Source organism: Pecten maximus, chromosome 5 (genome assembly GCF_902652985.1).
Source record: "Pecten maximus chromosome 5, xPecMax1.1, whole genome shotgun sequence".
In the NCBI taxonomy this organism is placed as follows: domain Eukaryota; kingdom Metazoa; phylum Mollusca; class Bivalvia; order Pectinida; family Pectinidae; genus Pecten; species Pecten maximus.
The window spans coordinates 47,418,083-47,444,851 of NC_047019.1; the positions used below are offsets into that span (position 1 = coordinate 47,418,083).

General features: G+C 37.9%; 1 protein-coding gene across 1 annotated transcript in view; it reads right to left on the reverse strand.

Moving 5' to 3' along the window:
• The window catches only part of LOC117328209 (RING finger protein 17-like), a 72,987-nt gene that overhangs the window by 23,881 nt on the left and 22,337 nt on the right, over positions 1 to 26,769 (reverse strand). The window contains 13 exon segments of the mRNA XM_033885651.1: positions 1,680 to 1,950; positions 5,396 to 5,468; positions 7,116 to 7,224; positions 10,997 to 11,054; positions 12,052 to 12,102; positions 12,269 to 12,388; positions 12,390 to 12,445; positions 15,231 to 15,333; positions 18,226 to 18,338; positions 19,018 to 19,168; positions 19,698 to 19,769; positions 21,028 to 21,112; positions 21,508 to 21,655. Coding sequence (XP_033741542.1) covers positions 1,680 to 1,950; positions 5,396 to 5,468; positions 7,116 to 7,224; positions 10,997 to 11,054; positions 12,052 to 12,102; positions 12,269 to 12,388; positions 12,390 to 12,445; positions 15,231 to 15,333; positions 18,226 to 18,338; positions 19,018 to 19,168; positions 19,698 to 19,769; positions 21,028 to 21,112; positions 21,508 to 21,655 — 1,410 coding nt within the window.

The following is a 26,769-nucleotide window of genomic DNA, read 5'->3' on the forward strand; positions in this document are numbered from 1 at the left end:
TGTCTAGGGACAAACCTGCGACAGTAAAGCCACACAAATAGGTTACCTGTATATCTAGGGACAAACCTTCTGCAGTAAAGCCACACAAATAGGTTACCTGTATATCTAGGGACAAAACTGCCACAGTAAAGCCACACAAATAGATTACCTGTACGTCTAGGGACAAACCTGCCGCAGTAAAGTCACACAAATAGGTTACCTGTACATCTAGGGACAAACCTGCCACAGTTAAGTCACACAAATAGGTTACCTGTACATCTAGGGACAAACCTGCCACAGTAAAGCCACACAAATAGGTTACCTGTACATCTAGGGACAAACCTGCCACAGTAAAGTCACACAAATAGGTTACATGTACCTGTACGTCTAGGGACAAACCTGCCACAGTAAAGTCACACAAATAGGTTACCTGTACATCTAGGGACAAACCTGCTACATTTAAGTCACACAAATAGGTTACCTGTACGTCTAGGGACAAACCTGCCACAGTTAATTATATAAGTCACACAAATATTTTACCTGTACATTTAGGGACAAACCTGCCACAGTTAAGTTACACAAATAGGTTACCTGTACGTCTAGGGACAAACCTGCTACATTTAAGTCACACAAATAGGTTACCTGTACGTCTAGGGACAAACCTGCCACAGTTAAGGTACACAAATAGGTTACCTGTACGTCTAGGGACAAACCTGCCACAGTTAAGTTACACAAATAGGTTACCTGTACGTCTAGGGACAAACCTGCCACAGTAAAGCCACACAAATAGGTTACCTGTACATTTAGGGACAAACCTGCCACAGTTAAGTTACACAAATAGGTTACCTGTACGTCTAGGGACAAACCTGCCACAGGAGGTGGTGGTCATTGATGATACATTTACAGCTATTGACAAAAACTTGTTACAATCTCATTAATAATGAATCTTTACTTTTTTTTTTACCAAATATGGTATATAAGTTAACTAATGAAGTCCAGAAAATCTGTTTGAGATTTCACCAATATATCAGTACATTAACTCGTAATAAAGAACATATTACTGGACTACAGGTGAGACTACAAAATAAATTTAACGATGACATAGCAAGAGATCCCAAAGGAATCTTGTTGCCCACCATCAAATGATCTCTACAAGTTTCATGTGAAACAGATCTTTTCTATACTTTTCCTTGAATTTCTTTCCCCGTTTCCTCTTTAACAACATTCCGGTACCTCAAGAAATGGTGATAACAAACTTCAATGTCAAATTCAAAGACGACTGCCTGTCGACCGTTTTGATTGCCAATCAGACTCATAAAATGAATGGAAATAACTAGGGACCAAGGGGAACCTACAAATTAAGTTTGAGAAATATCCTTTCAATAATTCTTAAGAAATAGTGATAACAATCTTTAAATGTCAAAATACTAGACAGTCATCTGCCAGCCATTTTATTTTTCCCATCAAACTCAAAATTGAACAGGCACAACTACGTACCAAGGAAAACCTACATATTAACACAAAGTTTAAGAAATATCCTTCTAGTGCTTTTTGAAGAAATAAGGATAACAAGGATTGTTTACAGACGGACCACAGACAATTTGAATAGCCCTCCATTGATGATGGTTGGTTAATGAGATTTAATCAGTATACAAAGTTCTTCAACAATTAAAGAAAATAGTTTGGAGGCAGTTTCTTACCTGATGGTTTGACCTTTGTGATTTTTGATTCTGTGACTGGCTTTAAAGGTGACGTCGAGCTGGAACTTGAGGTGGATGACTTGCCGTCGACCGCCATCTCGGTCTCTGACTTGGCTAACAGCCTGACAGCTCTCTCTGAACGTTGACTCGCTTTCTTTAGAGCCTTTTTCGGTGAGACAACAGGTGTAGTGTGACTAGAATTTGATCGTGTTGATGACCTTGAGGAGGTGCCACTGCTAGCTACTCGTAGTGATTTACTGAGGGAGTCACTCTGGCAGAGAAATAACATTTACATTCATCCTAATCAGTAAAAGACTTCTATAATTACACCTGAAAGATCGTAGGAAAGAATTTGATAAACTTATATTTTCCTAATTCCTGACTAGAGGTTCATCAATTCTGTCAGTTTAAATTGAAAATGAATCTTCCATATAGTCCAAATTGAAAATGAATCTTCCGTATATATCAGACGACATTGTAAAACATTTACTTTGGAACCCTTCACTGACCAGTTAGGGCTGAAGAAGGCAAGCAGGTAGTTGCGGAGAGCTAACCTAAGTAGAGCTCTTGCTAAGACATTGTTTTATATTTGTTTATTATGACATTCACTTGTCAAAGATTCAAAGTAACTAGATTACTGACACGTCAGTGAGGTCAAGCGTTGTACAATCTTCAAAAATTTATAACTGATCATCGATCCAATAATCGGCAATAATAATCGGTTATTTGAATAATTTCAAAACAATATATACACAAAGACGAATGAATTTGAAGCCGTTGAATATGTCAATTTAAGCTACTGTGTATTGATCAACATCAAAAATTCTTCTGAACTTACATAATTTAAGTTTTGTATTGGTATCAAAGTTGCAACCTTAATAAGTTAAAAGAAAATCTGTCTTTTGTCTGACCTTAAACACCTGAACTCAAGTACACCAGTAGCAGAAAATATACATGTACTTTTTTGCTACATATTAATAATTTGTACATGTACCATAATTGTATTATTAACATAATTGCACATATCTGTTTATAAATCTGTTGATTGTTGAACAAAATGCAACGTTATATGAGAACTGGTAAAGTAGAACAAATCAATTAACTTGGACTACAACGGCAAACAATGGTCTCCACTTGAGCCGTCCGCTATCTTTCATTTAAATTTTGGCAATATAATAAAAATTGCATCTTCAATTAAGACTCTTCTTTTTATATCAAATCCATTTTTATCAGTTTCATTTGAAAAAAGAAAATTAAATATCTTTCCTTTATGATCATGTTATTTCCCAGAAAACAAGTGTCTAAAATCAAGGGAGAGAGAGAGAGAGAGAGAGAAAAATATCCTGAAAAATTTGTCCATTTCCGGATTCTGAATCTATTTTTAGAAGACTTATCATAACAATCATGGCTGCCGCAAACAGCATGGTGCCGATTTTTGGAAGAGATTGACTGCATTTCTATGCCAACGTACTTAAATCAATTAAAATAAACTTTGTTAGAAAAGATTGCTACTTTATGGTTTGTATAACTTCTTTTGAAAAAATCTATGTTTCAAATAACATAATTTCACTACAGGTAAGCGATCATTGGAGACTTCACCTATGAACCAATTTGGCGACAGTAAGACTTTGTCACGGTTGTTTGACTCGTTAATTCACCCTTTGGGGTCAATTAGTGTCCTGACCAGATAATATACTCTTTGTTCAGACTGTATATTGGACAACACAAAAGACATATACAGCACTAGTGTTAGTAGGGCTGGGACGATACAGTGATGCCCCAATCCGATACGTATCACGATACTAGAGCTACCATCCGATACATATCGCGATACATAGAGAAACCATAGATTTTGAACTGAGAGGCGATTTCAAAGCTACCCAGTTGTTCGCTATGATGTTTTGTTTGTTGTGAACAAGTATTTGTCAAACGCTTTTTGATTGGCCTACTGCAGCCGGCCTCAACCAATCATTTAACTGCTTTCATTTTCAGAGTAGCACTCCTGTTTCCCGGAAATCGATAACACTTTCGTTTTCGACAATTGTCATATATTTAATTTGAATTCAAGTCTTTCCGAGGAAAATGCATTTGATGTATTAAACAAATAAACAACAAGAACAAGACACAGGATCGATACGGGTATCGTAAAATTGCATTTGGATTGATATTGGTATCGTAGTGAAAGTGATCGCGATCCACCGGTGTATCCTCCCGGCCCTAAGTGTTAGTCAAAATTTGAAGCATTTGTTGGCAACCAGGTTGGCACATTCATCAGAACAACACTAGTGAGGACCCCACAATGTGTCTGTGTCTATACCTTAACTTAACCCAAGTCCCCCACAATGTGTCTGTGTCTATACCTTAACTTAACCCAAGTCCCCCACAATGTGTCTGTGTCTATACCTTAACTTAACCCAAGTCCCCCACAATGTGTCTGTGTCTATACCTTAACCCAAGTCATACACTGACAAGGAATTACTACTTATATGCTGCCAATATACAAGTTACACAATGACCTTGACCTTAACATTAGCAACCTTTTTAAAAATTCCTAATGCACATCTGTATTTCACAGATATAAGTAGGGGAATTGTCACCTGGTAAAATGGTAACTTATACTTTATTTGCTTTAAAAGTTTTTGATTTCTTCTCATTCTTTACATTGTATAATTTCACAGTCTCTCATCCAGGCATATTGTAGAGTCCGACATGGATTTGTATGCTAATTTCTGGTAGTCTACATATATTTCCTGTAGGTCCATATCATTAGTACTTCTGCTTTTGATAGAGATGTTCTTGCTTGAATCATCTTTGCCAAACCCTAAGTTTTAAGTTACTGATGGGGACCTCTAGTGGTTCAATGGTCCAGGGATGTCGCTGTTGTTAGCTAGTTTCATGCGGAATTTGACGTTAGCCCATTGTTTCTTGGTTAAAACCTTAACTGGTTTCTACCATTTGTTTTGTATGGTGGCTTATTTCCTGACTTCATCCTTGAAGATCTCGGGTTCCATTTGGTAAAACGGGTGTTTCTCCTTGATGTGGCAGTCATAGAGATCCCTCAGTTCATATGTGCGTTGCCATGGAAAGTTATTTGTTTATTTATATTTAGTAACAGTGATATTGACCTTTGACCTCTGATACAGATAAGCAATCCCAAGCAAGCACTTTCAATAAGAAAGCACTATATGAAGTTTGAGTTGCATCGACCCAAGGAAATACAAGTTATTGCTTGAAAACTGATTTTCTATTTATAGTTACAGTTACCTTGACTTTTGACCTTTGATGCTGAAAAGCAATCCCAAGCAAGCACTTCCAATAAGAAAGCACTGAGTTTGAGGTAGATAGCTTTGAAGTATCAGTTTGATTGGCAAAAGCAAATTGAAGTTATTGCATGGAAACTGATTTTCTATATTAAGCAAGAACCCTTGACCTTTGACACAGAAAAGTCATCCCAAGCAAGCAGTTTCAATAAGAAAGCACTGTATGAAGTTTGAGTTATATTGGCACAAGAAAAATCAATTTATTATAAGTGCTGACAGACACACAGGGTGACAATTGGTTTTTCACTAAAATCTCTGCTAGATATCAATGGTGACTTAAATGTGTTAAAAGGTGAGGGTAAGACAGGAAAACAAGTCTTTTTAAAGCATAAAATGTCTTTTTGATGAAGGAAGATTCCATTACACATGTATATCTTTACTCTGCATAAAATTTACCTGGCTTTCTGTTGAACTGTCCTCAGAGCTCATCATCAGTCCCCCTACACCACCCTTTGGTAGCTGATTTGACCTGTAGTAAGTACATAATTACTCTACATGTCATACATAACAACACTCAGTGCTCCATCTGAATTACAGATTAACGTCTCCAGATCAAATAACAAGAGGCCAATGGCCACGTAGCTGGTGGGCTTTTATGTCATGTTGATAATACATTTAAGAATGGACAAGATGAAAAAAGTTTCTTATATCATCCAAGTCCAATTTTTCCAAATATATGGAAAAGACAGGTCGTTACTGTTTTTGAGGTTTGAGTAATAAAAAAAAAAGATAAAAAAAAGTTGGCTTGTGTTCAGTGATTCACATGCAATGTTGATAAAAATTGTATCATCACTATGATAATCAATTAGGTTTTGATATATTCGTTTATTGAAATAAACATTTGTTTACCAATTGCAGCTTTGTAAAACCATGAAATCAATAGAAGTCTATTTTTATAAATGCACGAACAAGAGGTCATACCAAAACTGATACTAGCAATTTAATTGTTTTCGGTGTATTAAAACAGACGTGCAGTCTACCTGTCTAAATTCCAATATTCTGATTGTCCCCATTGTTTCAAGACTCCATGTGTGACGTCACATTACCACCAATGATTGGGAAACGGACAAGCTCCATGTGTTGAGATAGATATTCTAAATACTGGAAAGTAATTACTAATCTTGGAGGATGGAATGATCCGCGATATGTTTTAAAGAAAAGCAGCGTGGAAGAAGTTGAATGGGTTGTAACCCATCAACGAGAAGTCATACCAGTGTGTGGGCTATATGTGTGAGGAATTTAAACCCAAATCTAAAGGACATCCATACATGGGTCATAGATGGGAATAGGTGTAATATATACACCACATAAATCTTTATTTTCTGTGACATATTACACATTCAAATTAATATCTATATATACATGTATATCAATATTACATCAATAAATCCTAGGGATATTATTGAACGATATGACATGTTTTTTTCACAGCTAGGTAAGGTAAACACACTTTCGGTTAACAGTTATCATGATAGGGGCATCATGTTGCACATTAGTGTACAGATCTTCGACCCTCCTCACACCAGTCAGGTTTGGGCTGCTGACCTGTCACATAAACTTACTGTAGAGATTAGATAGCTGGTGGTTTATCAGCCTTGAAGCCTGTCAGCATCCCACCTGTAGGGCCAAACCCCAATACAGTGTCAGAATTTCTAGGGCTAGCAGACCCTAGCCTGCAGCGTCACTGGCTGTGAGTGTATATATACAATAACACACACTGTGCAGTGGACACTATTTTTAGCACAGCTCTACACATATATACAAGCACGTTGATGAGGACAAAATCGAAAATAAATCAATTACAGATTAACCGTTTATCACTCAAACCTCAAAAACAATAGCGATCTGTCTTTTCCATACGCGACAAGATTTGGAAAAGATGAGGCCAAACAGACCATTTGATTTTGAGTTATCCTGCCCACAAGGCCTTTCACCAGACATGATAGCATAAGCTAGTGGACTTCGCCCACCAGCTAAACAATCTTTTGGATATTTAGTGTTAAATATAGTTCAAGTTCTGTGGATTATTAATAATTTCAAATGATTAATCAATTACTTCATATTATAATCAATTAATTGGTGTATGTAATTGATCATCATCAGAATAAAGACTTACAGTGAACCTGTACTTGTGGCAAAGCCTCGGCTGACCAGCTCACTGTTGACACTGTAACCACCACTGTTATCATCATACATGACCACTGACAGGCAGTCCTCCACCACACCTACAACCAATCACAGCCATATACTACTGTAATAACATCCGTCCACAGAAACACTTTTGTACAAAATATCCTTTAAATTATGAAACTCAGAACAAATTTTTCTTTTTATTATGCATATATATCAATCCATATGACCAAAGTCATGTTTTAGTTACACCAGTGATGTTATAGTTACACCAGTGATGTTATAGTTACACCAGTGATGTTATAGTTACACCAGTGATGTTATAGTTACCTCAGTGATGTTATAGTTACACCAGTGATGTTATAGTTACACCAGTGATGTTATAGTTACATTAGTGATGTTATAGTTACACCAGTGATGTTATAGTTACACCAGTGATGTTGTAGTTACACCAGTGATGTTGTAGTTACACCAGTGATGTTGTAGTTACATCAGTGATGTTGTAGTTACACCAGTGATGTTGTAGTTACATCAGTGATGTTGTAGTTACATCAGTGATGTTATAGTTACATCAGTGATGTTATAGTTACACCAGTGATGTTGTAGTTACACCAGTGATGTTGTAGTTACACGAGTGATGTTGTAGTTACACCAGTGATGTTGTAGTTACATCAGTGATGTTATAGTTACACCAGTGATGTTATAGTTACACCAGTGATGTTATAGTTACCTCAGTGATGTTATAGTTACCTCAGTGATGTTATAGTTACATCAGTGATGTTATAGTTACACCAGTGATGTTGTAGTTACACCAGTGATGTTATAGTTACACCAGTGATGTTATAGTTACACCAGTGATGTTGTAGTTACATCAGTGATGTTGTAGTTACATCAGTGATGTTGTAGTTACATCAGTGATGTTGTAGTTACCTCAGTGATGTTGTAGTTACCTCAGTGATGTTGTAGTTACACCAGTGATGTTATAGTTACACCAGTGATGTTATAGTTACACCAGTGATGTTATAGTTACATCAGTGATGTTATAGTTACCTCAGTGATGTTGTAGTTACACCAGTGATGTTATAGTTACCTCAGTGATGTTGTAGTTACATCAGTGATGTTATAGTTACATCAGTGATGTTATAGTTACCTCAGTGATGTTGTAGTTACCTCAGTGATGTTGTAGTTACACCAGTGATGTTGTAGTTACATCAGTGATGTTATAGTTACACCAGTGATGTTGTAGTTACACCAGTGATGTTATAGTTACATCAGTGATGTTGTAGTTACATCAGTGATGTTGTAGTTACCTCAGTGATGTTGTAGTTACACCAGTGATGTTATAGTTACACTAGTGATGTTATAGTTACATCAGTGATGTTAGTTACCTCAGTGATGTTATAGTTACCTCAGTGATGTTATAGTTACATCAGTGATGTTATAGTTACACCAGTGATGTTGTAGTTACACCAGTGATTTTGTAGTTACACCAGTGATGTTATAGTTACACCAGTGATGTTGTAGTTACATCAGTGATGTTGTAGTTACATCAGTGATGTTATAGTTACCTCAGTGATGTTATAGTTACACCAGTGATGTTGTAGTTACATCAGTGATGTTGTAGTTACATCAGTGATGTTGTAGTTACACGAGTGATGTTATAGTTACATCAGTGATGTTATAGTTACACCAGTGATGTTATAGTTACATCAGTAATTTTATAGTTACACCAGTGATGTTATAGTTACACCAGTGATGTTATAGTTACATCAGTGATGTTATAGTTACACCAGTGATGTTGTAGTTACACCAGTGATGTTATAGTTACATCAGTGATGTTGTAGTTACACCAGTGATGTTATAGTTACACCAGTGATGTTATAGTTACATCAGTGATGTTATAGTTACATCAGTGATGTTATAGTTACATCAGTGATGTTGTAGTTACACCAGTGATGTTATAGTTACACCAGTGATGTTATAGTTACACGAGTGATGTTATAGTTACACGAGTGATGTTATAGTTACATCAGTGATGTTATAGTTACACCAGTGATGTTGTAGTTACACCAGTGATGTTATAGTTACACCAGTGATGTTATAGTTACATCAGTGATGTTGTAGTTACACCAGTGATGTTATAGTTACACCAGTGATGTTATAGTTACATCAGTGATGTTATAGTTACATCAGTGATGTTATAGTTACATCAGTGATGTTATAGTTACATCAGTGATGTTGTAGTTACACCAGTGATGTTGTAGTTACACCAGTGATGTTGTAGTTACATCAGTGATGTAATAGTTACATCAGTGATGTTATAGTTACACCAGTGATGTTATAGTTACACCAGTGATGTTGTAGTTACACCAGTGTCGTTATAGTTACACCAGTGATGTTATAGTTACATCAGTGATGTTATAGTTACATCAGTGATGCTATAGTTACATCTGTGATGTTATAGTTACACCAGTGATGTAGTTACATCAGTGATGTTATAGTTACACCAGTGATGTTGTAGTTACACCAGTGATGTTGTAGTTACACCAGTGATGTTATAGTTACATCAGTGATGTTATAGTTACATCAGTGATATTATAGTTACACCAGTGATGTTGTAGTTACATCAGTGATGTTATAGTTACACCAGTGATGTTATAGTTACACCAGTGATGTTATAGTTACACCAGTGATGTAGTTACATCAGTGATGTTATAGTTACATTAGTGATGTTATAGTTACATTAGTGATATTGTAGTTACATCAGTGATGTTATAGTTACACCAGTGATGTTATAGTTACACCAGTGATGTTATAGTTACATCAGTGATGTTATAGTTACACCAGTGATGTTATAGTTACATCAGTGATGTTATAGTTACATCAGTGATGTTATAGTTACATCAGTGATGTTGTAGTTACACCAGTGATGTTATAGTTACACCAGTGATGTTGTAGTTACATCAGTGATGTTATAGTTACACCAGTGATGTTGTAGTTACATCAGTGATGTTGTAGTTACACCAGTGATGTTGTAGTTACATCAGTGATGTTATAGTTACACCAGTGATGTTATAGTTACATCAGTAATTTTATAGTTACACCAGTGATGTTATAGTTACATCAGTGATGTTATAGTTACATCAGTGATGTTATAGTTACACCAGTGATGTTATAGTTACATCAGTGATGTTGTAGTTACCTCAGTGATGTTGTAGTTACACCAGTGATGTTATAGTTACACCAGTGATGTACACCAGTGATGTTATAGTTACACCAGTGATGTTGTAGTTACACCAGTGATGTTATAGTTACACCAGTGATGTTATAGTTACACCAGTGATGTTATAGTTACATTAGTGATGTTATATTTACATTAGTGATGTTATAGTTACACCAGTGATGTTGTAGTTACACCAGTGATGTTATAGTTACCTCAGTGATGTTATAGTTACACCAGTGATGTTATAGTTACATTAGTGATGTTATAGTTACATTAGTGATGTTATAGTTACACCAGTAATTTTATAGTTACACCAGTGATGTTATAGTTACACCAGTGATGTTGTAGTTACATCAGTGATGTTATAGTAACATTAGTGATGTTATATTTACATTAGTGATGTTATAGTTACACCAGTGATGTTATAGTTACACCAGTGATGTTGTAGTTACACCAGTGATGTTGTAGTTACATCAGTGATGTTATAGTTACATTAGTGATGTTATAGTTACATCAGTGATGTTATAGTTACATCAGTGATGTTATAGTTACACCAGTGATGTTATAGTTACATCAGTGATGTTATAGTTACACCAGTGATGTTATAGTTACATGTAAACCTATGATGATGTGGTTACACCTACCTGTTACTTTGAGGGAGAACTCTTTCATGGTTACCCGGTCACTCCACCACCTCTTTGCCTGTAATAAACAATAGGAAAACAACTCACAAACACATTTAGTTTTGAGCATTAAGCAGGAGAAGCATTTTTAAAGATTCTGATATGGAGAAAGATCCCAAAGCCTTCCTTGCAGGAGAAAACACTCAACTGAAGGCCAAGGGACAGATCCCAAAGCCTTCCTCACCACAGGAGAAAACACTAAACTGAAGGCCAGGGGACAGATGCCAAAGCCTTCGTCACAGGAGAAAACACTCAACTAAAGGCCAGGGGACAGAACCCAAAGCCTTCCTCACAGGAGAAAACACTCAACTAAAGGCCAAGGGACAGATCCCAAAGCCTTCCTCACAGGAGAAAACACTCAACTAAAGGCCAAGGGACAGATCCCAAAGCCTTCCTCACAGGAGAAAACACTCAACTAAAGGCCAGGGGACAGAACCCAAAGCCTTCCTCACAGGAGAAAACACTCAACTAAAGGCCAAGGGACAGATCCTCACAGGAGAAAACACTCAACTAAAGGCCAAGGGACAGATCCCAAAGCCTTCCTCACAGGAGAAAACACTCAACTAAAGGCCAGGGGACAGAACCCAAAGCCTTCCTCACAGGAGAAAACACTCAACTGAACACCAGGGGACAGAGCCCAAAGCCTTCCTCACAGGAGAAAACACTCAACTAAAGGCCAAGGGACAGATCCCAAAGCCTTCCTCACAGGAGAAAACACTCAACTGAACACCAGGGAACAGAACCCAAAGCCTTCCTCACAGGAGAAAACACTCAACTAAAGGCCAGGGAACAGATCCCACAGCCTTCCTGCAGGAGAAAACACTCAACTAAAGGCCAGGGGACAAAACCCAAAGCCTTCCTCACCACAGGAGAAAACACTCAACTAAACACCAGGGGACAGAACCCAAAGCCTTCCTCACAGGGCTGTAAAACTCACTTGTGTGTGTGTGTGTTGTAAACACTCACCTGTTATGTGTGCTATAAAATTCACCTGTTGTGTGGGCTATAAAACTCACCTGTTGTGTATATTCTGTATGTGCCACATCACAAAGTTGACAATGCTGGGCCTAAAAACAGAAATTCTTCATAAGAACTTTTCTGGTAAGCATTTTATGACAAATGAATAATTTGATCAATATCAGAAACTGCACTTCAGCACATAATTGTCTAAATTTCTTGAAAATTGTTTATAAATGTTGACACATACACATCTTATTTCAACAAAGCACCTACCTGTACAGGTAATACTAAGAAACTGTCAAGGATTTTGCAGAGTCTGCTGACATCCACTGTTTCTATGTTACCATAGTCAACATACTGGACTGTAACCATCTTGTTACCAGGTAGTTCTAAACACCTGGGCACGGTACCAGGTATCATCAGCCAGGAACCGTGCCACACATATCATACCTGTAATTATAATGTTAACATCATACCTGTAATACATATCACACCTATAATATATATCATACTGATTACATTAATCACATCCACATTACAGTCTGTCATAACTATACTGTATATAACGTCAGTAATATATATCATACCTATAGCATTTATCAGACCACCCTGTCCTGTCACTCACCTATCCTTGGACAGTACACAGTCCACACATCACCCTGTCACTCACCTATCCTTGAACAGTACACAGTCCACACATCACCCTGTCACTCACCTATCCTTGGACAATCGCAGTCCACACATCACCCTGTCACTCACCTATCCTTGGACAGTACACAGTCCACACATCACCCGGTCACTCACCTATCCTTGGACAGTACACAGTCCACACATCACCCTGTCACTCACCTATCCTTGGACAGTACACAGTCCACACATTATCCTGTCACTTACCTATCCTTGGACAGTACACAGTCCACACATCACCCTGTCACTCACCTATCCTTGGACAGTACACAGTCCACACATCACCCTGTCACTCACCTATCCTTGGACAGTACACAGTCCACACATCACCCTGTCACTCACCTATCCTTGGACAGTACACAGTCCACACATCACCCTGTCACTCACCTATCCTTGGACAATACACAGTCCACACATCACCTTGTCACTCACCTATCCTTGGACAGTACACAGTCCAAACATCACCCTTTCACTCACCTATCCTTGGACAATACACAGTCCACACATCACCCTGTCACTCACCTATCCTTGGACAATACACAGTCCACACATCACCCGGTCACTCACCTATCCTTGGACAATACACAGTCCACACATCACCCTGTCACTCACCTATCCTTGGACAGTACACAGTCCACACATCACCCTGTCACTCACCTATCCTTGGACAGTACACAGTCCACACATCACCCTGTCACTCACCTATCCTTGGACAGTACACAGTCCACACATCACCCTGTCACTCACCTATCCTTGGACAGTACACAGTCCACACATCACCCTGTCACTCACCTATCCTTGGACAATACACAGTCCACACATCACCTTGTCACTCACCTATCCTTGGACAGTACACAGTCCAAACATCACCCTTTCACTCACCTATCCTTGGACAATACACAGTCCACACATCACCCTGTCACTCACCTATCCTTGGACAATACACAGTCCACACATCACCCGGTCACTCACCTATCCTTGGACAATACACAGTCCACACATCACCCTGTCACTCACCTATCCTTGGACAATACACAGTCCACACATCACCCGGTCACTCACCTATCCTTGGACAATACACAGTCCACACATCACCCTGTCACTCACCTATCCTTGGACAATACACAGTCCACACATCACCCTGTCACTCACCTATCCTTGGACAGTACACAGTCCACACATCACCCTGTCACTCACCTATCCTTGGACAGTATACAGTCCACACATCACCCTGTCACTCACCTATCCTTGGACAGTATACAGTCCACACATCACCCTGTCCTTGGATAATACACAGTCCACACATCACCCTGTCACTCACTTTTCCTTGGTCAGTACACAGTCCACACATCAACCTGTCACTCACCTATCCTTGGACAGTATACAGTCCACACATCACCCTGTCACTCACCTATCCTTGGACAATACACAGTCCACACACCACCCTGTCACTCACCTATCCTTGGACAATACACAGTCCACACATCACCCTGTCACTCACCTATCCTTGGACAATACACAGTCCACACATCACCCTGTCACTCACCTATCCTTGGACAATACACAGTCCACACATCACCCTGTCACTCACCTATCCTTGGACAATACACAGTCCACACACCACCCTGTCACTCACCTATCCTTGGACAGTACACAGTCCACACATCACCCTGTCACTCACCTATCCTTGGACAGTACACAGTCCAAGCATCACCCTGTCACTCACCTATCCTTGGACAATACACAGTCCACACATCACCCTGTCACTCACCTATCCTTGGACAGTACACAGTCCACACATCACCCTGTCACCCACCTATCCTTGGACAGTATACAGTCCACACATCACCCGGTCACTCACCTATCCTTTGACAATAAACAGTCCACACATCACCCTGTCACTCACCTATCCTTGGACAGTATACAGTCCACACATCACCCTGTCACTCACCTATCCTTGGACAGTACACAGTCCACAGTCCACACATCACCCGGTCACTCACCTATCCTTGGACAGTACACAGTCCACACATCACCCTGTCACTCACCTATCCTTGGACAGTACACAGTCCACTCATCACCATGTCCTGTCACTCACCTATCCTTTGACAATACACAGTCCACACATCACCCTGTCACTCACCTATCCTTGGACAGTACACAGTCCACACATTACCCTGTCACTCACCTATCCTTGGACAGTACACAGTCCACACATCACCCTGTCACTCACCTATCCTTGGACAGTACACAGTCCACACATCACCCTGTCACCCACCTATCCTTGGACAGTACACAGTCCACACATCACCCTGTCACTCACCTATCCTTGGACAGTATACAGTCCACACATCACCCTGTCACTCACCTATACTTGGACAGTACACAGTCCACACATCACCCTGTCACTCACCTATCCTTGGACAGTACACAGTCCAAGCATTACCCTGTCACTCACCTATCCTTGGACAATACACAGTCCACACATCACCCTATCACTCACCTTTCCTTGGTCAGTACACAGTCCACACATCACCCTGTCACTCACCTATCCTTGGACAATACACAGTCCACACATCACCCCTTTCCATGTTATACTGGTCTTGCATTTGTTGCATCATAGCCTGAAAATAGCTTGATTCTTCTCCAATCTACAACACAATACAGCAGTTACAGGTAAGTTTCCCCAGACAAATCATATATTTATCTTGTCCTGTACAAAGTAGCATTATATTATCAAATGTCAGTTGTGCCTTGACATACACCCCACAGAAATTTGAGTATTACCTGTTGTACAGAAAAATTTAAAGGATCATTATACCCATTTACATAGCAATTTGAAGGATTGTTACCTGTTGTATGTTGAAATTGAAAGGATTTTAACATGTTGCAGATAGAAATTTGAAGGATTGTTACCTGTTGTATGTTGAAATTGAAAGGATTTTAACATGTTGCAGTAAGAAAATTGAAGGATTGTTACCTGTTGTATGTTGAAATTGAAAGGATTTTAACATGTTGTAGATAGAAATTTGAAGGGATTGTTACCTGTTGTATGTTGAAATTGAAAGGATTTTAACATGTTGCAGTTAGAAATTTGAAGGATTGTTACCTGTTGTATGTTGAAATTGGAAGGATTTTAACATGTTGCAGATAGAAATTTGAAGGATTGTTACCTGCTGTATGTTGAAATTGGAAGGATTTTAACATGTTGCAGTTAGAAATTTGAAGGATTGTTACCTGTTGTATGATGAAATTGGAAGGATTTTAACATGTTGCAGATAGAAAATTGAAGGATTGTTACCTGTTGTATGTTGAAATTGGAAGGATTTTAACATGTTGCAGATAGAAATTTGAAGGATTGTTACCTGTTGTATGTTGAAATTGAAAGGATTTTAACATGTTGCAGTTAGAAAATTGAAGGATTGTTACCTGTTGTATGTTGAAATTGAAAGGATTTTAACATGTTGCAGTTAGAAAATTGAAGGATTGTTACCTGTTGTATGTTGAAATTGAAAGGATTTTAACATGTTGTAGATAGAAATTTGAAGGGATTGTTACCTGTTGTATGTTGAAATTGAAAGGATTTTAAAATGTTGCAGTTAGAAATTTGAAGGATTGTTACCTGTTGTATGTTGAAATTGGAAGGATTTTAACATGTTGCAGATAGAAATTTGAAGGATTGTTACCTGTTGTATGTTGAAATTGGAAGGATTTTAACATGTTGCAGTTAGAAATTTGAAGGATTGTTACCTGCTGTATGTTGAAATTGGAAGGATTTTAACATGTTGCAGTTAGAAATTTGAAGGATTGTTACCTGTTGTATGATGAAATTGGAAGGATTTTAACATGTTGCAGATAGAAATTTGAAGGATTGTTACCTGTTGTATGTTGAAATTGGAAGGATTTTAACATGTTGCAGATAGAAATTTGAAGGATTGTTACCTGTTGTATGTTGAAATTGGAAGGATTTTAACATGTTGCAGATAGAAATTTGAAGGATTGTTACCTGTTGTATGTTGAAATTGGAAGGATTTTAACATGTTGCAGATAGAAATTTGAAGGATTGTTACCTGTTGTATGTTGAAATTGGAAGGATTTTAACATGTTGCAGATAGAAATTTGAAGGATTGTTACCTGTTGTATGTTGAAATTGAAAGGATTTTAACATGTTGCAGTTAGAAATTTGAAGGATTGTTACCTGTTGTATGTTGAAATTGGAAGGATTTTAACATGTTGTAGATAGAAATTTGAAGGGATTGTTACCTGTTGTATGTTGAAATTGAAAGGATTTTAACATGTTGCAGTTAGAAATTTGAAGGATTGTTACCTGTTGTATGTTGAAATTGGAAGGATTTTAACATGTTGCAGATAGAAATTTGAAGGATTGTTACCTGTTGTATGTTGAAATTGGAAGGATTTTAACATGTTGCAGTTAGAAATTTGAAGGATTGTTACCTGCTGTATGTTGAAATTGGAAGGATTTTAACATGTTGCAGTTAGAAATTTGAAGGATTGTTACCTGTTGTATGTTGAAATTGAAAGGATTTTAACATGTTGCAGATAGAAATTTGAAGGATTGTTACCTGTTGTATGTTGAAATTGGAAGGATTTTAACATGTTGCAGATAGAAATTTGAAGGATTGTTACCTGTTGTATGTTGAAATTGGAAGGATTTTAACATGTTGCAGATAGAAATTTGAAGGATTGTTACCTGTTGTATGTTGAAATTGGAAGGATTTTAACATGTTGCAGATAGAAATTTGAAGGATTGTTACCTGTTGTATGTTGAAATTGGAAGGATTTTAACATGTTGCAGATAGAAATTTGAAGGATTGTTACCTGTTGTATGTTGAAATTGAAAGGATTTTAACATGTTGCAGTTAGAAATTTGAAGGATTGTTACCTGCTGTATGTTGAAATTGGAAGGATTTTAACATGTTGCAGTTAGAAATTTGAAGGATTGTTACCTGTTGTATGTTGAAATTGAAAGGATTTTAACATGTTGCAGTTAGAAATTTGAAGGATTGTTACCTGTTGTATGTTGAAATTGGAAGGATTTTAACATGTTGCAGATAGAAATTTGAAGGATTGTTACCTGTTGTATGTTGAAATTGGAAGGATTTTAACATGTTGCAGATAGAAATTTGAAGGATTGTTACCTGTTGTATGTTGAAATTGAAAGGATTTTAACATGTTGCAGTTAGAAAATTGAAGGATTGTTACCTGTTGTATGTTGGAATTGAAAGGATTTTAACATGTTGTAGATAGAAATTTGAAGGATTGTTACCTGTTGTATGTTGAAATTGGAAGGATTTTAACATGTTGCAGATAGAAATTTGAAGGATTGTTACCTGTTGTATGTTGAAATTGAAAGGATTTTAACATGTTGCAGTTAGAAATTTGAAGGATTGTTACCTGTTGTATGTTGAAATTGAAAGGATTTTAACATGTTGCAGATAGAAATTTGAAGGATTGTTACCTGTTGTATGTTGAAATTGAAAGGATTGTTACCTGTTGCAGATAGAAATTTGAAGGATTGTTACCTGTTGGACGTAGAAATTTGAAGGATCATTAGCACATGTGAGGTTGGCACCAAACCGAGTACCTGTTGACACTGGAGTGGCACAGAGAAAACGGCGCTTAGGGGCAGCCATACCTGCGAATGAAATATCAGAACCTATTAATTCAACTGTGGTGTTATAATTTAGTGGTGTTAATATATTTAGGGCCTGTGTAAGCTGTTCCTCTGGAGACTTTAACCAATAGAGATTTGAATCATTTGATGTACACAAAATGGCGAAAAGTAGTCTTTTTGTTTGATCAACAAGATGGTGGGGACCGAGTCTTCAATTTTGTTATGATATATTCCTGGGATGCAGAGAGCAAAAATGAATGTAACCCCTGGAGTATTGAGGATGCAATTCCTGTCTTGCACATACTATAAAACATTATAATTTACATGATTGTTGTCTTGAAAGCTTGATATTACACATTGTTTCTGAAAAGTGAATCTTCTTTTTGTAGCTGGGTTTATGGCTCCCTGAACAGCCAGGGTCATTTTGCCAAAGGACACACAAGAGCACAGACTGGCCTGTTTCTTAGGTTCCCAAGAAACACAAACCTACATGCATTGGGAGAATTGAACCATACACCTCCGATCTTCACCTGAGATTACGTGGCCAGTGCCCTAACAGACGTTATTGCGGCCCCAAAAAATGACAATTTCAAAAATCGAACTTTTTCAGAAGATGACAAAAACTGAATAACAAAATAAACTTTTATAGCAGTCTGGATGGGTAAAAAAAGGAGAGAGGTAGTCACAAACAACAGCTTACCCACTACATTATTAGAAGCAGGCGTGATGAAGTTAGCCAGCTCTAGAAACACCAGGGTATCTCTAACAGAGATTGGACGGTCATCCATGATGTCATCATCTGGAGGCTTGCTCAGATCTATGTGTAGTACATTATTAACCTCACTGATTACCTACAATATCAAGTCATGTCTCACAATCAACCACAACAAAATAAACATACACATGAAATTTCAAGAAGATTCCTTATGTTCTCCAGAAATATACACAGGACAATGAGATGAAGATGATTTTAACACCCCTCCATCATCAGGTGCAAAATAGAAATGTCTTTGTCTTTCTCTATTTTTATCCCTTTCATTATAAGATTTTATCTTTCTCTATTTTTATCCTCTCTCATTATCAGATTTTATCTTTCTCTATTTTTATCCCTTTCATTATAAGATTTTATCTTTCTCTATTTTTATCCCTTTCACTATAAGATTTTATCTTTCTCTATTTTTATCCCTTTCACTATAAGATTTTATCTTTCTCTATTTTTATCCTCTCTCATTATAAGATTTTATCTTTCTCTATTTTTATCCTCTCTCATTATAAGATTTTATCTTTCTCTATTTTTATCCTCTCTCATTGTAAGATTTTATCTTTCTCTATTTTTATCCTCTCTCATAAGATTTTATAACAGATATTATTTATACTTACAATCATTATTAATGGTTTTTCAGCAGTCATCTTTGCAAAGGTCTGTACAGCTTCAAGTGACCATGATTCATCCTGAAAATAGAAAGATGGTATATAGATATAAGGTAATTCACATCATGATGGTGTCAGATGTCACATATCATGAAAATATTTAAGGCAGTCTTTTAGAATTCAGGTATATTGTACGAACAATGGCCCAACAACAATGACACATAAGTATATGTCTTGACTGTCCGGTTTTGTCAGTGTAGTAACTTAGTAAGTTTTAGCTTAAACTTAAAATTCACTAATATTTCAGTATTTTTCAGAAACAACCCCAAAAAACTCCACTTGTACCCTGTATACATTATAGACGTGTAAATAATGATGTATTGCGAGAAACATTCAAAATCATTAATTCTCCTAATTCACCTAGTAGTATATAAATACGTCATTTTTACCCCAAAAATCACTCTCTCTTAAAAGTGAGAAGAAATTGTATCTGATATATTATAGATTTCATTCCATTTTGGCTACAAACTAATTTGTTAATCAATTGGAGAATCAATTTCTTAAAATCAAGGTTTTTAACTCCAAAATACATCAAACAAAATAAAATTCATGTAAATTGTAGAGTGTATTGAGATATCCACACTACAATTCAACTATATTCCAGGGTTGACTGGAATAACATTCTAACTTTTATAGAAACTGCTTAAAACAAAATTTTAAAGAGAAGATTCCCAGCATCCATAATTTCCAGAGTAACTGGTTCATAAAATCTCAATGATATCTGTCAATGTCCACTGATATCTGTAAATGTCCACTGATATCTGTAAATAACCACTGATATCTGTAAATGTCCACTGATATCTGTAAATAACCACTGATATCTGTAAATGTCCACTGATAACTGTAAATGTCCACTGATATCTGTAAATAACCACTGATATCTGTAAATAACCACTGATATCTGTAAATAACCACTGATATCTGTAAATGTCCACTGATATCCGTAAATAACCACTGATATCTGTAAATGTCCACTGATATCTGTAAATAACCACCGATATCTGTAAATAACCACCGATATCTGTAAATGTCCACTGATATCTGTAAATGTCCACTGATATCTGTAAATGTCCACTGATATCTGTAAATGTCCACTATGTAGTTAACATAGATACCAAGTTTTGTTAAAAGTTTAAGTGAAATTTTGACAACGACGCTGTTGCCATCTGAAATGTTAAACGATAATTTCACTTTGCAACTTCATCACAGGCAAGACAAAAATTGTTGAACATATGACAATTTGATAAAATGGAGATAAAAAGATCCAGTTGATACTTACCTTGTCCACAGGTACAATGTCAGACAGACAACATTCCATCAAGAATGGAGGCTGTTCCATGAACCTCGGCTGCATTTTCCTCGTCCTGTACGTTAAAAATCAATCCAAAAATCTTAATCCTTTACTCTTGTGGGGATGCTCAAATATTCATTTAAAATTTCAAGATAAAGATTGGGAGCAGGTGATGAGTAAGCAACTTTCGCTTGTAAACATGGCAGTTATGTGATCTTTGTGGGAAGATGAGGGCAATGGCTTAAATGATACACTTGACACGTTAATAAAGTGTACCAGTTAAAATATATTCAGCTCAGTATGGTAAGGGTTAAGGTTGAGGGGATGATCATTAATTCTCAACTCTGACCTGTCCATTCTGATCACTGTGATCAATTTCAAGTAGTAACTAAGGAAACCAAACACTGATTCCATTTTGATCACTGTGATTAATGTCAACAGTGGTAACTAAGGAAACCAAACACTGACCTGTCAATTGTGATCACCTCAACATTTCCATAGTCAAGGTAGATGACATCGAGCTTCATCTTGTTTTTGTTGTCACCAGGTAACACTTGTTTCACCTTGACCCTATACCATTCATTGTCACCCGTGTATTTCCCTAGCAACAGGTCACCTGAAGCGAACAGATATACACAACATAATGAAGGTTCCATCAATCATCATCTCAGAACCAAATCAGAGAAGAAAATGGACTAAGGGCAAAAAGGCTGAAAATTAGATTACTCAATCTTTTCAATGGGAAAAATTACAAGTTTACATTACACTGATATTCTCAAAAAGGCTGAAATCAGCCAATCGTCTGAACATTTTCATCTCTGCAAAATGATGACATTTACTAATTTTCATACACTGTTTGTTTTCTAGATCTTCAACATCTACAGACTTCTTATAATTTATAAACCAATAAGAGAACTGCAAATTGGAACTATATACAACCCATGTCATGCCAAAAAGAAAGCGAATTATGTATCAAGTGAATGTTTGGTTTGTTTTTGTTTAACGTCCTATTAACAGCCAGAGTCATTTAAGGACGTGCCAGGTTTTGGAGGTGGAGGAAAGCCGGAGTACCCGGAGAAAAACCACCGGCCTACGGTCAGTACCTGGCAACTGCCCCACGTAGGTTTCGAACTCGCAACCCAGTGGTGGGGGCTAGTGATAAAGTGTCGTGACACCTTAACCACTCGGCCACCGCGGCCCCCTCAAGTGAATGACAATATTGAAACCAAAATGCCACTGAGAAAGCATGATTTCATATCCGAAAGTCTACAAGTTTTAAATAAATTGGTTAAAAACCGAGTATGAGGCTCTACAGACAAGTGATCAAGAATCAAATACCGAGATAAAAACAAAAGGACAAGACCTTTTGCAAAAATAGCTGAATTAAAATGTCGTGTGGGAAATAACAAGAGATCCCAGAGGGATCTTGGCGCCCACCATTGAATGATCTTCATAGGTTCCATGTCAGATTGATCTTTTCTCTACTTTTCCCTTCATTTTACTAATCTGTGCAAATTGAGACATCCCTCCAGTACTTTTCAAACAAGGGAATTCTAGCTATATAAGAAATTTGAGATTTAACGATAATGGCTGTTTGTTTGCAAGGTTGTTTTCAGGACAGACTGGTCCAAAAATGCAATACAAGGGACCAAGGGGAACCTACTTATGAAATTTGAGAAAGATCCATTCAGTACTTTCAGAAAGAGAGATAACAAACTTCAATTGTCAAAATCCAAGATGGCGGTCTGTCGGCCATATTGTTTTCCAATTGATCTCAAAATGCAATAAGCATAACGAGGCACCAAGGGGAACCTCCATATGAAATTTGAGAAAGATCCCTTCAGTACTTTCTCAGAAATAGCGATAACAAACTTCAATTGTCAAAATCCAAGATGGCTGCCTGTCGGCCATGTTATTTTCAGATTGGCCTCAAAATGCAATATGCATAACGAGGCACCAAGGGAAACTTACATATGAAATTTGAGAAAGATCCCTTAAATACTTTCTCAGAAATAGTGATAACAAACTTAAATTATCAAAATCAAAGATGGCTGCCTGTCGGCCATGTTGTTTTCTGATTGGTTTCAAAACGCAATATGCATAACTAGGCACCAAGGGGAACCTACATATGAAATTTGAGAAAGATCCCTTCAGTACTTTCTCAGAAATAGCGATAACAAACTTCAATTTGTCAAAATCCAAGATGGCTGCCTGTCGGCCATGTTGTTTCCAGATTGGTCTCAAAACGCATTATGTATAACTAGGCACCAAGGGAAACTTACATATGAAATTTGAGAAAGATCCATTCAGTACATTCTCAGAAATAGCGATAACAAACTTCAATTGTCAAAATCCAAGATGGCTGCCTGTCGGCCATGTTGTTTTCCGATTGGTCTCAAAACGCAATATGCATAACTAGGCACCAAGGGGAACCTACATATGAAATTTGAGAAAGATCCCTTCAGTACTTTCTCAGAAATAGCGATAACAAACTTCAATTGTCAAAATCCAAGATGGCTGCCTGTCGGCCATGTTGTTTTCCGATTGGTCTCAAAACGCAATATGCATAACTAGGCACCAAGGGGAACCTACATATGAAATTTGAGAAAGATCCCTTCAGTGCTTTCTGAGAAATAGCGATAACAAGAATTGTTTACGGACGGAGGGACGGACGGACGGACGGACGGACGGACGGACGACGGACCACGGACGCAGGGCGATTTGAATAGCCCACCATCTGATGATGGTGGGCTAAAAATATGTATCATAATTACAAAGCTTACTGAGTTTTAGACAGATCAGTTGAACAAGAGATCCCAGAGGGATCTTGGCGCCCACCATTGAATGATCTTTATAGGTTCCATGTCAGATTGATCTTTTCTCTACTTTTCCCTTCCTCTAAGTCTTACTAATCTGTGTAAATTCAGAAACAGCCCTCTAGTACTTTGCAAACAATTTAAGATTTAGCGATAATGGCTGTCTGTTTTCGGATTGGTCCGAAAATGCAACACCAGGGACCAAGGGGAGCCTACATATGAAATTTGAGAAAGATCCCTTCAGTACCTTCTGTAAAATAGCGATAACAAACTTCAATTGTCAAAATACAAGATGGCTGCCTGTCGGGCAGGTTGTTTTCTGACTGGTCTCAAAATCCAATATGCATAACTAGGCACAGAGGGCAACCTACAAATGAAATTTCAGAAAGATCCCTTCAGCAATTTCTGATAAATAGCGACAACAAACTTGAATTGTCAAAATCCAAGATGGCTGCCTGTCGGCCATGTTGTTTTCCTATTGGTCCCAAGATGCAATATGCAGAACTACAGACCAAGGGCAACTTACAAAAACGTTTGAGAAAGATCCCTTCAGTACTTTCTCAGAAATAGCGATAACAAACTTCAATTGTCAAAATCCAAGATGGCTGCCAGTCGGCCATGTTGTTTTCCGATTGGTCTCAAAATGTAATATGCATAACTAGGCACCAAGGGGAACCTATATATGAAATTTGAGAAAGATCCCTTCAGTACTTTCTGAGAAATAGCGATAACAAACTTCAATTGTCAAAATCCAGATGGCTGCCTGTCGGCCATGTTGTTTTCCGATAGGTCTCAAAATGCAATATGCATAACTAGGCACCAAGGGGAACCTACATATGAAATTTGAGAAAGATCCCTTCAGTACTTTCTCAGAAATAGCGATAACAAACTTCAATTGTCAAAATCCAAGATGGCTGCCTGTCGGCCATGTTGTTTTCCGATTGGTCTCAAAATGCAATATGCATAACTAGGCACCAAGGGAAATCTACATATGAAATTTGAGAAAGATCCCTTCAGTACTTTCTCAGAAATAGCGATATAAACTTCAACTATCAAAATCCAAGATGGCTGCCTGTCGGCCATGATGTTTTCCGATTGGTCTCAAAATGCAATATGCAGAACTAGGCACCAAGGGGAACCTACATATGAAATTTGAGAAAGATCCCTTCAGTACTTTCTCAGAAATAGCGATAACAAACTTCTATTATCAAAATCCAAGATGGCCGCCTGTCGGCCATGTTGTTTTCCGATTGGTCTCAAAATGCAATATGCATAACAAGGCACCAAGGGGAGCCTACATATGAAATTTGAGAAAGATCCCTTCAGTACTTTCTCAGAAATAGCGATAACAAACTTCAATTGTCAAAATCCAAGATGGCTGCCTGTCGGCCATGTTGTTTTCCGATTGGTCTCAAAATGCAATATGCAGAACTAGGCACCAAGGGGAACATACATATGAAATTTGAGAAAGATCCCTTCAGTACTTTCTCAGAAATAGCGATAACAAACTTCAATTATCAAAATCCAAGATGGCTGCCTGTCGGCCATGTTGTTTTCCGATTGGTCTCAAAATGCAATATGCATAACTAGGCACCAAGGGGAACCTACATATGAAATTTGAGAAAGATCCCTTCAGTACTTTCTCAGAAATAGCGATAACAAACTTCAATTGTCAAAATCTAAGATGGCTGCCTGTCGGCCATGTTGTTTTCCGATTGGTCTCAAAATGCAATATGCATAACTAGGCACCAAGGGGAGCCTACATATGAAATTTGAGAAAGATCCCTTCAGTACTTTCTCAGAAATAGCGATAACAAACTTCAATTATCAAAATCCAAGATGGCTGCCTGTCGGCCATGTTGTTTTCTGATTGGTCTCAAAATGCAATATGCATAACTAGGCACCAAGAGAAACATACATATGAAATTTGAGAAAGATCCCTTCAGTACTTTCTCAGAAATAGCGATAACAAACTTCAATTGTCAAAATCCAAGATGGCTGCCTGTCGGCCATGTTGTTTTCCGATTGGTCTCAAAATGCAATATGCATAACTAGACACCAAGGGGAACATACATATGAAATTTGAGAAAAATCCCTTCAGTACTTTCTGAGGATTAGCGATAACAAGAATTGTTTACGGACGGACGGACGGACGGAGGGACGGACGGACGGACGACGGACCACGGACGCAGGGCGATTTGAATAGCCCACCATCTGATGATGGTGGGCTAAAAATGTAGATGTCCAGACAGAAATCAAATACTGAAATAAACAAAGGGCAATAACTATTGCAAAAATAGTCATATCAAAATGCCATTCAGCATTTTATATATAAAAGCCCAATTTGTTATCTGTGGTTATTCTGCCCTTAGCAACCAAACAATATCTTTCTCAACTCCATGGAGAGAATACAACTGGAGTTGCCATTTCGGTACTTACAGCTTACTCATGACATTTCTTGCACTGCCTTACTCACTTATAGCTGAGTTGACTGGAATGTAGAGAGTAAAGTAACTTGTTCAAGGACACAACAAAATGCTTGTGCTGGTGTACCCGGAGCTGAACTAGCGACCCTTTGGTCATGTAGCCCGGACTTGAACTATAGCGACCCTTCGGTCATGTAGCCCGGACTTGAACTAGCGACCCTTTAGTCATGTAGCCCGGACTTGAACTAGCGACCCTTTGGTCATGTAGCCCGGACTTGAACTGGTGACCCTTTGGTCATGTAGCCCGAACTTGAACTAGCGACCCTTTAGTCATGTAGCCTGTACTTGAACTAGCGACCCTTTGGTCATTTAGCCAGGACTTGAACTGGTGACCCTTTGGTCATGTAGCCCGTACTTGAACTAGCAACCCTTTGGTCATGTAGCCCGGACTTAAACTAGAGACCCTTTGATCATGTAGCCCTGAGACC